Source organism: Palaemon carinicauda, chromosome 34 (genome assembly GCF_036898095.1).
Source record: "Palaemon carinicauda isolate YSFRI2023 chromosome 34, ASM3689809v2, whole genome shotgun sequence".
In the NCBI taxonomy this organism is placed as follows: Eukaryota; Metazoa; Arthropoda; class Malacostraca; order Decapoda; family Palaemonidae; genus Palaemon; species Palaemon carinicauda.
The window spans coordinates 39,758,949-39,773,948 of NC_090758.1; the positions used below are offsets into that span (position 1 = coordinate 39,758,949).

The following is a 15,000-nucleotide window of genomic DNA, read 5'->3' on the forward strand; positions in this document are numbered from 1 at the left end:
TAATCAATTTTTATTATTATTATTATTATTATTATTATTATTATTATTATTATGTGACTGTTTTTTGAAGTTTCCTTTTTATCTAATTACAATCTAACACACACACACGAACACACGAACCCCGAGCTGGAATGGTGGATTGTCTCATTCAGTTTATAATGATATCGTAAAAAAAAGTTTAATACTATTTGTTATGTTGAGAGATTTGCACGTATTGGGTGGAATGTTCCTCCAAGCTAACTTCAGCCAGAGAGAGAGAGAGAGAGAGAGAGAGAGAGAGAGAGAGAGAGAGAGAGGAGAGAGAGAGAGAGATTTAAGACTAGAATACATTATGAATGAAAGCATGCAGATTCTGATAAAATGTGAATAAAAGAGGCGTGAAAACTAACAAAATTGGAAACTATTAAAGAAATTTTGAATGAATCGCGGATTCACACCAACCTACATAACGGAAATATCAGCAAACAGAAAACGGACATTTATCGCGTAGAGAAAACGGAAGCTGATGTTAGTTGGGTAATTTGAATTCAAGAGAGAACATCTCCGAGACATCGAGCAGCAACCATTAGTTATGCAAAGCGGAGATTGAATTTCTATTTTTAGGTGAAGTTAGGACCATAAGATGGAAAGGGGTTCTATAAGGAGGGAATGGATGCAGTGTGGGCTAGAGTTTGAGAAAGGATAAATGTGGCACTAGCATGAATTGTTCTTTTGTGGAGCCTAACCCTGGTAAGGAAAACAGTTAAATTTGGAACATTATATATATATATATATATATATATATATATATATATATATATATATATATATATATATATATATATATATATATATATATATATATATATATATATATATATATATATATATACATATATATATATATATATATATATATATATATATATATATATATATATATATATATATATATTATATATATATATATATATTCAGGATAGGAAATCCGTTCTACATTTTGTCGTTTCTTGGTATTGGATAATACTTGTGCAAACGATGTGAAGCTTGATCCAATAGAACTGTTGAAATAATATCAAGCCTTAAGCAGATCATCTTTTCCATCCCCTTTTAATGATTAATGCCAGTTTCGAGACATTCCCTTTGACTTAGGGAGATTTGTCTTTATAATTAAATCCCTATAGTTTATAATTGGTTGAATTCAAGGTATGTCTTGATTTGTGTCTTGCATTTCCACAGGTTTTCGGAGCCGATGTCGTAATTCAATTTCCTCCCGAGCGATTCCCAGACAAGGACGGCTTCTACCGCCTGGATTACTGGCCCCCGCAGGGGGCACCCCCTCCTAATACCACCTTCACTCCAGCGAAGGTGGTGGAGGGGATTGAGCTGACGAGGGTGTTGCCAGGGACCAAGTATGACTTCCAGTTATATTACTGCAATGACACTCTTAGCCATCTCCCCAGGTGGACGGCGTCCATTGCAATAGGTAGGTTTTGCACGAATCAATGAACGTCTTGTTTACGTGATTGCACCAATATCTACTTGAATGAGATTCGTACATTTGTTTATTTGAAGTCTTATTTAGGTATTGTTTTGCCTAATTATAAATCTAATTGTACTTTTTTGTTTATTCATTTATGAGTAGCGTTATAGTAAATGGCCTGTCCATTTGTCTCTCTTTATGGCCTTGGATGGAATGTTTTTGTTGTTGTTGAGAACTTTATTCAGACTGGCTTGAATTGTGCACATGCATGTATTCATGTGCAAGCACTAACCACATTTTTACAGGACTTCTTACATCATGTTACATCCCCCTTTCAATAAAATAGACTTTAACCAATACAAGTTTGGTTCATTTTACACAACAAAATATTTGATATACCTGGAATGGTTTAACATTAGTCATAGAAAAGAGTAATTTTCAACGTTTACGACAATACATACAAGATAAAATGAGAGGGGGGGGCTAGCAAAACCCTTATATGACATTTCCTATGAGAATATGAGATATATAAAACTTTAGACATTTTGTGCATCACTTATTACACAAAATAATTCAGTATTGAACACATGACACATAGAATCAACACAATATACACACAGTCAAAAGTTGCCTATATATAGTTTACAAGTTGAGAAATTATTTTTTCTTCTACCCTGGATTCACACAATTTCACATCAACACAATAACATGTCCCTTCTAAAATACAATTTAAACCTGATCAAGCTTAATATGTGATTGGTCATAATTGTGTGGTTCTCTGGAGTGGCAAGGGTATGCTCTCTACTGAGAGCTCCTCTGGTCTGACCTGTGCGTGAATGTGCAAACGAATCTCTCTTATCAGAGACCATTTTACTCATTCTTGCGACGTCGAATACCATTCCTCGTGATTCTCTGAGGCGAGAAAATAACTTGATAACCTTTCACGTAATTTCAGAAGCGAAAACTTTTCTTCAGAACATAGATTATTGCTTAGTCTTTGAAGTAGAAATATTACGGTTGTGTGAAAGTTTCAGTCGAAAGTCGATTGATCCCTTGGGAAATGAAGACAGCCACGTTAGTATAATTGGTTAAATACATTAACGTGTGAAAAGGAAAAGAGAGAGAGAGAGAGAGAGGAGAGAGAGAGAGAGAGAGAGAGAGAGAGAGAGAGAGAGAGAGAGAGAGAGAGAGAGAGGGGGGGGGGTTTGAATAATAATCTACATATGAAAATAACGAGTCGATTATACGCCAGTACAAAACACCGCCCAGTTTAGCTCAGTGTATCCTCTCGTGTATTATTCACTATTATTCACCTCCCTTTCATGATGAGTTTTGGTGGTACATATCATTATACAACTAGTGGTTGCGACCCGTCAAAATTACCGTAGGCCTATTAGCCGCCTGGCTAGTACAGTGGTAACATATTCGCTTACCATTTGCATATGCTGCAGCAGATCGATCCCTGCACGTGACCGTGAGTTTAAGCTGTTTGCTGGGGAGGCCACTGCTGTAGTTGTACACCACAGGGGGGTGGTTGGGCTTGCCCGGCTGACGTCCTGGTGAGCATCTATTCTGATGAAACTGCCACACGGCAGTTTAGGCAATTTATGGGAGATTGTTATATATAGGCAGAGACTTGCTGTTTATCATGTGGGATAAAGGCTTTGTTTTTTATTAGTCGTTTTTTCGTCTAGTCATTTTCTCCTACCATTAATGATTTTTCTTAATTCATGTTCGTGGGTTTCGTCTTCTTCTTCTTTTTCTTCTTCTTCATATTATTATTATTATTATTATTATTATTATTATTATTATTATTACTCGGGACAGGTATTATGTTTGGCAAGTGGACTTTCCCTCGTTGACTGTCGCTTATTACTTTTGTTTATATTTTTAGAGAAGAGTTATCAGTTTCCTGAACTGCAAAACTTTTGATGAGAGGAATCAGAAATACAATACATATAATAAGGTAAAACGGTTTAATTATATAAATTCATCCAAAGAATTATCTCTCTCTCTCTCTCTCTCTCTCTCTCTCTCTCTCTCTCTCTCTCTCTCTCTCTCTCTCTCTCTCTCTCTCTAAATATATATATATATATATATATATATATATATATATATATATATATATATATATATATATATATATATTTATATATATATGTATATATATATATATATATTTATATATATATGTATATATATATATGTATAAATGTATGTATATATATATATATATATATATATATATATATATATATATATATATATATATATATATATATATATATATATATATATATATACAGTATATAGGTAGATATACATATACATATATACACACATACATATATATATATATATATATATATATATATATATATATATATATATGGTGTAAGAATTGCTCAAAAAATAATAAATGAAATCTCGACTTGGCAAAGAAGAAGAAGCGTTATCATTGAATTATTAAATAATAGATCGCAATGAGTTCTTGTTGATGAGCACTATAGTGAGCATAGGATCGTGATATCTGGTGTTCCCCAGGGTAGTTATCTTGACCAATTACTTCTCATACTACTGTATATACACATGACATGTGGTTTTGCCTAGAAAACAAGCTTGTTGCATGCAGATGACGCTGCTCTCTTTGCATTAATTCCATCTCTTGAATGTTGATTTGGGGTTGTGGGAACCCTTAATAGAGATCCAGCCAAAATTAGTGCATGATGCAAATTATGGGGTATGAAGTTGAATCCTAACATTACGCAAAGTATATTTTTAAGTAGGTCAAGTACAGTGGCTCCTCAACATCCGGATCTCAGCATTGATAATGTTACTTTAACTTTGTATGACTCTTTTAAAATTTTAGGTCTGATTCCGGACAGCATATTAAGTTTTGAGAAGCACACCAGGTCTATGTCTTCTTCAACTGCACAAAAAATTTGTTTATTGAGAAAATCTTTCAACATTCTCGGTGATCAATCTATTCTGAAAAAAAAGAAAAAGTGTTTTAATTCTCTCATTCTATCTTTTTTCGATTACTGTTCTCCTGATTCCCATCTTAATTTTTTGAAGAAAAAAAAAAACTTACGGTCTATTAAATCTCTTATTTGTGATCTAGATATTAATCTTTGGCACTGTCGTTCAATTTGCTTATTATGCCTGTTGCATAAGATTTTCCATAATTCTGACCATCCTTTACATTCATATCATCCTGGACAGTCACACCTTTTTCGTAATAATAGAGGCTCAATACTTCATAGTATTATAGAAGTTTTATTTCAGCTGTGACCAGGTTGTGGAATGATCATCCTAATTGGGTAGTTGAATCAGGAAATCTTCAAAAGATCAAACTTGCAGCAATTTTTATCTTTATTTTGAACAGGCTGTCATAGGTTTTTTAATAGTTTAATAGTTTATACATAACATTTATATATATACACATACTGTATATAAAGATACTTACATATAATTATCTACCTATCTATCTATATATATATATATATATATATATATATATATATATATATATATATATATATATACAGAAAAAATCACATGGGGGAATGAAAATATGAAATGTAAGATTAAGTCCTGACTAGTTTGGTGTTACTTCTTCAGAGGACTGGTTTAGTGTAAGAGGTTTATTTACATTTTATTGGTACAGTAAACGTATGAATGTAGATATTGAGATTTATGGAACAATGACGCTTCCATCGGAGCTACCTTCGCTGATATCAGGTGTTTCTTGGGCGGATGTTTAAACCTCATTAGACATCTGCCAGAAAAGGGGCATTTCTCATGCCTGGTAAATTTTTGTTTAGACGTTCAATAAAATTCTTCATATCATTAATAGTAGCATATCCAAATAATTACATAAGGAATATTAATTGTATATAAAACATATCTGTACATATGCACACACACACACACAAACACACACACACAAACACACACACACACACACACACACACACACATATATATATATATATATATATATATATATATATATATATATATATATATATATATATATATATATAGACAAATACATAAGTATAAACATACAAGTATTCATATACAGACATATACTTTACTTTTACTTTCATGGCTGCTTTTCCGGCCTCACACAGCATGGGAACCCCACTCTCTACAGGACCTCCACTGTCGTTTTACCTTGTTCGTTCAGAGTATTCAACGTTTTATATCGCATATTGTTCATTTACTGTTAAATTGTCACTGTCAAAGGACCCTTGAAATAAGAATGTCTTCAGTTTACTCTTGAAAGCGTTAATGTCTTCAATCATTCGAATGTTTCATGGTAGCTTATTATATACAGTAGTCTCAGGGTCGCATATTTAAAGGCTCTGGAGCCTGAAGTATACACAAATTTAGGTTCCAACAGTTTGTATATATATATATATATATATATATATATATATATATATATATATATATATATATATATATGCATCAACATATACATACGTGTAGATAAACAGGTATACATATTTACACATACATAGACTTACGTATACATGCTTTTACACATGATTAACATGTGTATATAGTTATGCACACATAACCCTCTTACCATGAACATACAATTGCGTATATATCATTACCTTTATCTAACATAATAATATATAGTTCCAAAGTACTAATGTATATTATATTGAATAATTGCGCCAATCAGTGGATGGTAGCTTAGGTCTAACTATTGATTTCACAGTATCGTTAATTATCTCAGGTACATTCAGCTCTACATTAAGTGGTGGAAGTTTTTTTGTATGTATCTTTGCAAATATTTTTACATATACATGCGTTAATTTTGTACATTCCTTGTCCAATATTCATGTTGTTATCAAAGGTTTCTTTTATGAAACTGGACTCTGTGATATTTCTTTCCAATAGGTAATTTGAATGAACAAATTTCTATGGACATGATCAATTAATTAGGTGATTTTTATCTCTGACAATGGCAAAGACTTCATCATTATCTTGAGCATATCTGACACTTTTCCTATGTTGTTCAATTCTCTTTTCCCAGGCTTTAACAGTTTGACCAAAATAGATTTCTTCACATGAATTGCATGGAATACAATATACAAATCCCTTAGTAATGTCAGATCTCTTTATTACACACAAACACACACACATATATACTGCATATATATATATATATATATATATATATATATATATATATATATATATATATGTATATACATATATATATATATATATATATATATATATGTGTGTGTGTGTGTATATATATATATATATATATATATATATATATATATATATATATATATATATATATATATATATATATATATACAATTTATGTGTTTATGTGTGTGTTTGTGTGCAAAAATCCAACGGGCATTCACAATCATTTGCTCTCGTTCTTGTAAAATGAAGTTTTTTTTTCTCATCAATCCCAGAAATTCTTATTTTGATTTGTGAATTATTATTCTAGGAACAATTTATATTACTCCACCACCAAAAATAACCATTCAACCCAAACTGAGATAAACGTCTGCCTTGGCTTTCCTTTGGCAGATATCAACATGAAAATTGATACGGACAAAGTTAATATCAATCCTATAATTCTATTCCATTTGTTTTTGTTATTTTTATTTTCCAAGTTATTATTATTATTAATATTATTATTATTATTATTATTATTATTATTATTATTATTATCATTATTATTACTCTTTCAGTGCCATCACCTCCGAGTAATCTAACGATCGAAGTGGGGAGGGTGTGGGAGGCCCTCGCATCGTGGGATCCCCCTCAGACGGGCGGTTACTCGGCCTTCAAGCTCAAGGTCACCCTAATCTCCGAGTCCGAGAACAGCATTGCCAACTTCCCCATCTCTGAGAACCAGATGACCTTCGCCCTTAGGGAATCTGACGCCGGGGGCGTCGTAGGAGTTGCAGCTTTACACCGTCTACGAGACCGAAGAGAGTGACGCCTACATCACAGTCCATTTCACCACCATGGAGTCTCGTCTCGTCTCATCTTGCTTGAGTGTGGTTACCTCCGCCAACAAAGATGGAAGGTTATGTTTTCGTCCCCAGTTCGTGTGTTTGTTTGTGAACAGCTTCCTGGCCACAATTCTAATGGTAAAGTAATGAAACTTGCAGGGATTAACTGTTATGTAAATAGCTATAAATGCTTATATTTTGGAAGGTCAAGATGAAAGGTCAAGGTTACAGTCAAGAAAAATGTCCAATTAACGTAATCATCCATGAGTTTGGACATTGTTGTCACAGGGACTTCAAACTTGGTCATATTCGAGAGCCTGAAAATCCACGCCGATTAATACACCTTAAGATTAAAGGTCAAGGTCAAGCAAAAGGTCGAGAAATAAGCAGCCGCGGCCGGCAGAGCTCTGTGCTCTACTGAGTGCCCCTCTAATTCCCTTCTTATTCCAATGGGTTATTTGATTCATTTATATCTGAAGAATCTCTTATTGATAAATCATGCTCTATATCCTCTGCTATTGGTATTATTATTATTAATTGTTATTAAATATTATTTTTTTATGCTTTATTAGTTATTTATTGGCTATTAATTTATCACTTATATATTATTTATTTTTTATTGTTTATTATTTATTTTTCATTATTTGATAATTAATATCTATTATTTATTATTCATCATTTATTATTTATTATTAAAAAAGGAAGGAGATTAACCATCCCAAGGAGTCAATCTTGGCTCATATAAAGGTGGCTAAATAAATCTGGGAAGAACAATATATTTCCTATCGAAAATAATAAATAAATAAACAAAACATATGGTTTATATATAAATAAAAAAAAATTAAATTAAAAGTTTGTGATAATGAAAGACTCATATCCTAAATTCAAAACCAGTTTCTTGAAAATTTTAAAATCTTAAATTTGGAGAAATTCTCAGAGCCCCATGAAATGTCAGGTAATGTAAAATCATTCAATAACTTATTCTTTTATGATTCACATTTGTTTTGTGAACATTCATGAGCTATTTATGGCTTTCAATATTTACTTATGATTTAATATTTTCTTTTATTAATGTGCAAAAATCTGCATTCAAATACTTACTTAAAGACCTTGCCTTTTTTTACTTTTTGGTCCTCACATTTGCGTTCATGTTTATACGTAATATAACCTCATAATTTATAGAAAAAAAGGAAATGAATAAATTTTCTGCTTTCGAAGGGACCGTCTCCTTTCCTCTTCATGAAACGAAAACGTGGGTTTATTTTAATTATCCTATATACACGGAAAATTGTGTTTTTTAACGCATGTTTATAAACCTTACATTTGTTAATCTCCTCCTACTGCCTTCAGGACCCAATGCACCTGGGAGGTTCATCATGTGGTACCGGAATGAAACGGCAATTTAGGCGCTGTGGCATCGGCCTCACCCGGCCGGAATCTACTCCCATTACCAAGTAAGTGGATACGACACCAAAGGATTTATTGTAATGGGTTTGGTGTCTTATTTGGAATGAACAACCGACCTGGATTTGTAGTTATTAGCTCTAAAAAAAATTTTTTTTTTTTCATTTTTTTTGGAAATATCTTTTTTAAAATTATGATAATGAAAATTAGCACAAAGGTGTGCTTATTGTGTAGGGGTGTGGCTGAATGTGCTACGTGTATGCTTAATAATATCAATATAGACTTATTTGACATTGATTATTTACTCTATAGAGAATTTTCATTTTATGCATGACACTTGATTTGTACAGTTTGGTCTTTATTGTCACTGCAGGACATTTTATCTGATACTGGAAAATATTTGTAACTTCGGCTAACATATTTTTTTTTTTTTCTAAACCCATCATTCACTCTCCATCTGTCCAAATCATAGGAAAGTTTTGGCCCAGTCTTGAGTGGAGGGAGATGTGTATGATTTCTGACTTATTCTAATGCATATTTATACTTATGTGGTTCTTTTTGTTTGATAGGTGGCATGATAAAAATATTTTTTTGTTGAATTTTTAAGCAAAGTTAATATTTTTTTTTTTTGTGAGATTAATATTTTTTTGTTTTATTCTTATTTGATATTACGGCTTCCGTACATAGACTCTCTTTATCACTATTATTATCAATATCATTATTATAAGTGGCATGAACTCCATATCCCTCTTCATCTGGTAAGAGTGCAATTTACTGTATTGTCGCCTTATCTGTTTACAATGTTAGATATATATCGACACCAGATATTTCCTTAGTTCACCTAAGTACTGCAACGTGGTATGCATATCTCACTGGCATTATCAGTAGGTGGAACAGGCTGTGCTTGTAAGACTTAGTGACACTGGGCTGTTTCTACTTTCGTTGTTCTTGTTTAAATTTTTAATGATATCATTGCATTTGTATTTTGTATACTTCACATTTACTCTCTACAGGACATACACTCTCATTTTATCTAGTTCGCTCAGAGAATTCAACATTTCATATCACGTATTGCTCATTTATTGTTAAATCGTCACTGTCAAAGGACATATATTTTGGAGAGAGAGAGAGAGAGAGAGAGAGAGAGAGAGAGAGAGAGAGAGAGAGAGAGAGAGAGAGAGAGAGACAGACAGAGAGAGAAAGAAAATTGTCTGGTAATCACAGTTTTGCCAACTCTATGAGAACAGAGGAGAATGGGAAGAGAATAGGCCTGACTAATCGGTTTATTTGTAGGCGAAGGAGAAAGGAGCCGTAACCAGTGAGAGGGACCCAATGTAATACTGTCTGGCTAGATAAGTCAGAGGACCCAATAATTCTCTAGTGGTAGTATCTCAACGGGTGGCTGGAATGTTATAAAAAAAATCCAGACCTCTTTGTCCTATATTTAATCAAATTTGATGACCAGGGTAACAAGGAGTGAGACTGGTGTATTTTGTAGTCAGGAAAGATGGAATAATTATTTCTACAGTTGGATTTGGCGGTTCTTTGTCCAAACTTGATTAAAAGCCGTTGCATCAAAAGCTTGTGATCTCCATACAGTTCTTGAAACAGTTTACGTTGATGTTCAGAAACTCGTCAAATGAAAATCTTGTCATTGGAGGTACTCTCTTCCAGCAAAAGGACATCAACAAATATACATGGACTTCATCATCTGGCAATTACTGAAATAAAATAGATCACATAACCATTAATAAAGAGAGGAGGCCAGAAATGTAAGAAGCCGGCGAAGTGCAGATATTGGTAGTGATCACCAGGTCCTCGTTGACACACTGAAATTAAAAGTGAAAGCACTCAACAGAAATGTAGATAGAATACCTAGGTTCGATACAACCAAGGTTCTGGAAGATGATCACAGAGAAACATTTGCAATTGAATGTAGGAATCGATTTGAAGTCTTAGAGACTTTGAGAGATGAAGGACAGACAATTAATGAAGAATGGTGTGATATTTTGGGACATGCACTTAAAGGGAGAAGCCATGGGTATCAAGTGATACTTAGGATACTATAAAAAGAAACAAAGACAGATATTGAGTGTTGAAGGTTGTCGAGGAAGTAAGGAAAATTCCAAAGTAGTGGGTGCTAAGTAATCCAGTATCAAAACAAAAGCCAAGCATGACTGGAGGGAATATTTAGACAGGAAAGCAGATAAGGCTGACAAATCTATGAATTTAGGGAGCAGTTGTTGTAAAAATTTCGCATAGAATTATTGATGAAATTTATATGGGAGCCAAGTATATGGAGCATATGGCCATAAAAAAGAGAGATGGGTCTGTTTTAACAACCGAGGATGAAGAAAGGCAAAGTGAGGTCATTAATAGGAGAGACAAAGGGAATATTTTGATTGACATGCATAAAACTGATGAACACCTTTATGAGCCCATGGATTAATTCATTGTGTTTGAAATCGAAACTAGTATTGAAAAACTCAGGAGATGGAAAGCCCTTGGTCATGGTGGAATAACTGCTGAGATAGAACTGGCTGAAAATTAAGTGAATCCCAGAATACTTAATAAGTTATTTTGTAAAATGTGGCATGAAGAGACAAAATCTGATGAAAGGGAACTAGGGGTGTCGGGGAAAATGGAAAACAAAATAATTACAGAGGCATCATACTTACGTCAGTTGTCATGAAAATATATAGGATTGTTATTCTAAATTGACTAAAGAGAAATATTGAAGAAAAGGTGAGGGATGGAAAAGCAGTATTTAGAAAAGGTAGAAGTTTTATTGACCAAATTTTACTTTTAATACATGATATGCAGTAATATATGAAACATAAAAATTAGCTTTTTATGTTATTTGTGGACTTTGAAACAACCTTTGATAGTGTGCACCGGCCAATTTTGTGAAGAGTCCTTCGTTATTTTGGAGTTCCTTTTAACATAACCCAGTGAGGAGAGGAAACAAGGAAAAATAGAATATCTTAAGAACATTAATATCATTGAAATAAATATTTTCTAAATAAATTAGAAAAATTTAAATAAAACAAGAGAAGAAGAAATGTGATATAATAGTGTGCCAGAGTGTACCCCCAAACAAGAGAACTCTATCCCAAGGCAGTGGGAGACCATGGTATAGACTCTAGAGGCTAAGGCACTAACGAAGACTAGGGAACATGAACATAGCAAGGGCGGAGTTAATGGTGTCTAATGAATTTCCAGCGAACAGCGGAGTACTTTTGGAAATATGTTGTCAACTATGTTGTTCATCCTCCTCGTGGATTTTGTAATGCATAGAACATTGGGGATAGAGGAGATGTATTGGACTGGATTGGTAGTAGGAAATTAGTGGTTCTTGGATATGGAGATGGCGCTGTCCTTATTAGCAAAACTCCAATGTATTTAGAGCGTTTTCTTACCAGAATGCATTAAATATCACACGAGTTTGGGTTCAAGAAAAATAGAAAGAGGACAAAGATGATGAGAACGATATATGGAATTGGAAATGGAATATCATTGGAAGGAGAAAAGATTAATGAGTTAGAATCATTTAAATATTTAGGAACTATGATCGCTTATACAGGGTATTGAGAATTGGAGTTCAATGAATGATTGAATAAAACAAATCAGACAATAGGTAAGTTAAGTAAAATTTGGAAATTAAATAGTCTGATATTACGCAAAAATTTCCAGCTGTACTGTATATTAGTTTAGTGGGATTAGTGTTACTCTATGGTCATGAGCCATCGTTTGACAATGAAACCATATCCAAAAGATTTTGTAAATTTGAAAACAAAGCCCTTAAAAGAATATTGGGAGTTAAATGGCAGGGCTGAATTAGAAGTAGAAATAAAAGATATATATATATATATATATATATATATATATATATATATATATATATATATATATATATATATATATATATAGATTGGGTTTGTGCATGTATTGTACCACTATATAAGGGTAAGGGAGATGTGCATGAGTGTTGTAATTCAAGAGGTATTAGTTTGTTGAGTGTAGTTGGAAAAGTGTATGGTAGAGTAATGATTAATAGGATTAAGGATAAAACAGAGAATGCAATCTTGGAAGTACAGGGTGGTTTTAGAAGAGGTAGGGGTTGTATGAATCAGATTTTTACAGTTAGGCAGATATGCGAGAAATATTTAGCAAAAGGTAAGGAGGTGTATGTTGCGTTTATGGATCTGGAGAAAGCATATGATAGAGTTGATAGGGAAGCAATGTGGAACGTGATGAGGTTATATGGAGTTGGTGGAAGGTTGTTGCAAGCAGTGAAAAGTTTCTACAAAGGTAGTAAAGCATGTATTAGAATAGGAAATGAAGTGAGCGATTGGTTTCCGGTGAGAGTGGGGCTGAGACAGGGATGTGTGATGTCGCCGTGGTTGTTTAACTTATATGTTGATGGAGTGGTGAGAGAGGTGAATGCTCGAGTGCTTGGACGAGGATTAAAACTGGTAGGCGAGAATGATCATAAATGGGAGGTAAATCAGTTGTTGTTTGCGGATGATACTGTACTGATAGCAGACACAGAAGAGAAGCTTGACCGACTAGTGACAAAATTTGGAAGGGTGTGTGAGAAAAGGAAGTTGAGAGTTAATGTGGGTAAGAGTAAGGTTATGAGATGTACGAAAAGGGAAGGTGGTGCAAGGTTGAATGTCATGTTGAATGGAGAGTTACTTGAGGAGGTGGATCAGTTTAAGTACTTGGGGTCTGTTGTTGCAGCAAATGGTGGAGTGGAAGCATGTGTACGTCAGAGAGTGAATGAAGGTTGCAAAGTGTTGGGGGCAGATAAGGGAGTAGTAAAAAATAGAGGGTTGGGCATGAATGTAAAGAGAGTTCTATATGAGAAAGTGATTGTACCAACTGTGATGTATGGATCGGAGTTGTGGGAAATGAAAGTGATGGAGAGACAGAAATTGAATGTGTTTGAGATGAAGTGTCTAAGGAGTATGGCTGGTGTATCTCGGGTAGATAGGGTTAGGATCGAAGTGGTGAGGGTGAGAACGGGTGTAAGAAATGAGTTAGGGGCTAGAGTGGATATGAATGTGTTGAGGTGGTTTGGCCATGTTGAGGGAATGGAAAATGGCTTTCTGCTAAAGAAGGTGATGAATGCAAGAGTTGATGGGAGAAGTACAAGAGGAAGGCCAAGGTTTGGGTGGATGGATGGTGTGAAGAAAGCTCTGGGTGATAGGAGGATAGATGTGAGAGAGGCAAGAGAGCGTGCTAGAAATAGTAATGAATGGCGAGCGATTTTGACGCAGTTCCGGTAGGCCCTGCTGCTTCCTCCGGTGCCTTAGATGACGGCGGAGGTAGCAGCAGTAGGGGATGCAGCATTATGAAGCTTCATCTGTGGTGGATAATATGGGAGGTTGGGCTGTGGCACCCTAGCAGTACCAACTGAACTCTGCTGAGTCCCTGGTTAGGCTGGAGGAACGTAGAGAGTAGAGGTCCCCTTTTTTGTTTTGTTTCATTGTTGATGTCGGCTACCCCCAAAAATTGGGGGAAGTGCCTTTGGTATATGTATATATATATATATATATATATATATATATATATATATATATATATATATATATATGTGTGTGTGTGTGTGTGTGTATATATATATATAAATATATATATATATATATATATATATATATATATATATATATATATATATATATATATATAAATATATATATACTGTGTATATATACACTATATATATATATATATATATATATATATATATATATATATATATATATGTGTATATATATATTTATATATATATGTATATATATATATTTATATATATATATATATATATATATATATATATATATATATATATATATATATACTTATATATACATACACACACACATATATGTATATATATATATATATATATATATATATATATATATATATATATATATATATATATATATATATATATATATATATTACAAGAGTAATCTTCGTTAGCACGAAGATAACTCGATATATGGTAGTTCATATAAGGGAAATTGAGAGATGTGTATAAGTAGAAATGCTCTAAAGTTTCTCCTACCACTGGACCTCTTCTTGGAGCGGATATAGATGTTGACTCAAATGATATTA

The 15,000-nt window shown here is 33.3% G+C and overlaps 1 protein-coding gene across 4 annotated transcripts in view; it reads left to right on the top strand.

The window, feature by feature from the left end:
* LOC137627121 (tyrosine-protein phosphatase 10D-like) overlaps window positions 1-15,000 on the top strand; it is a 216,903-nt gene that overhangs the window by 123,237 nt on the left and 78,666 nt on the right. For 3 of the 4 annotated variants that reach the window (XM_068358165.1, XM_068358163.1, XM_068358164.1), the window contains exons 5-7: window positions 1,219-1,465; window positions 7,201-7,605; window positions 8,818-8,921. In XM_068358165.1, the coding sequence (XP_068214266.1) occupies window positions 1,219-1,465; window positions 7,201-7,451 (498 nt within the window). In that variant the 3' untranslated portion in view covers window positions 7,452-7,605; window positions 8,818-8,921. The remainder of the gene's footprint in view (window positions 1-1,218; window positions 1,466-7,200; window positions 7,606-8,817; window positions 8,922-15,000) is intronic. The other variant, XM_068358166.1, reaches the window with a different exon arrangement.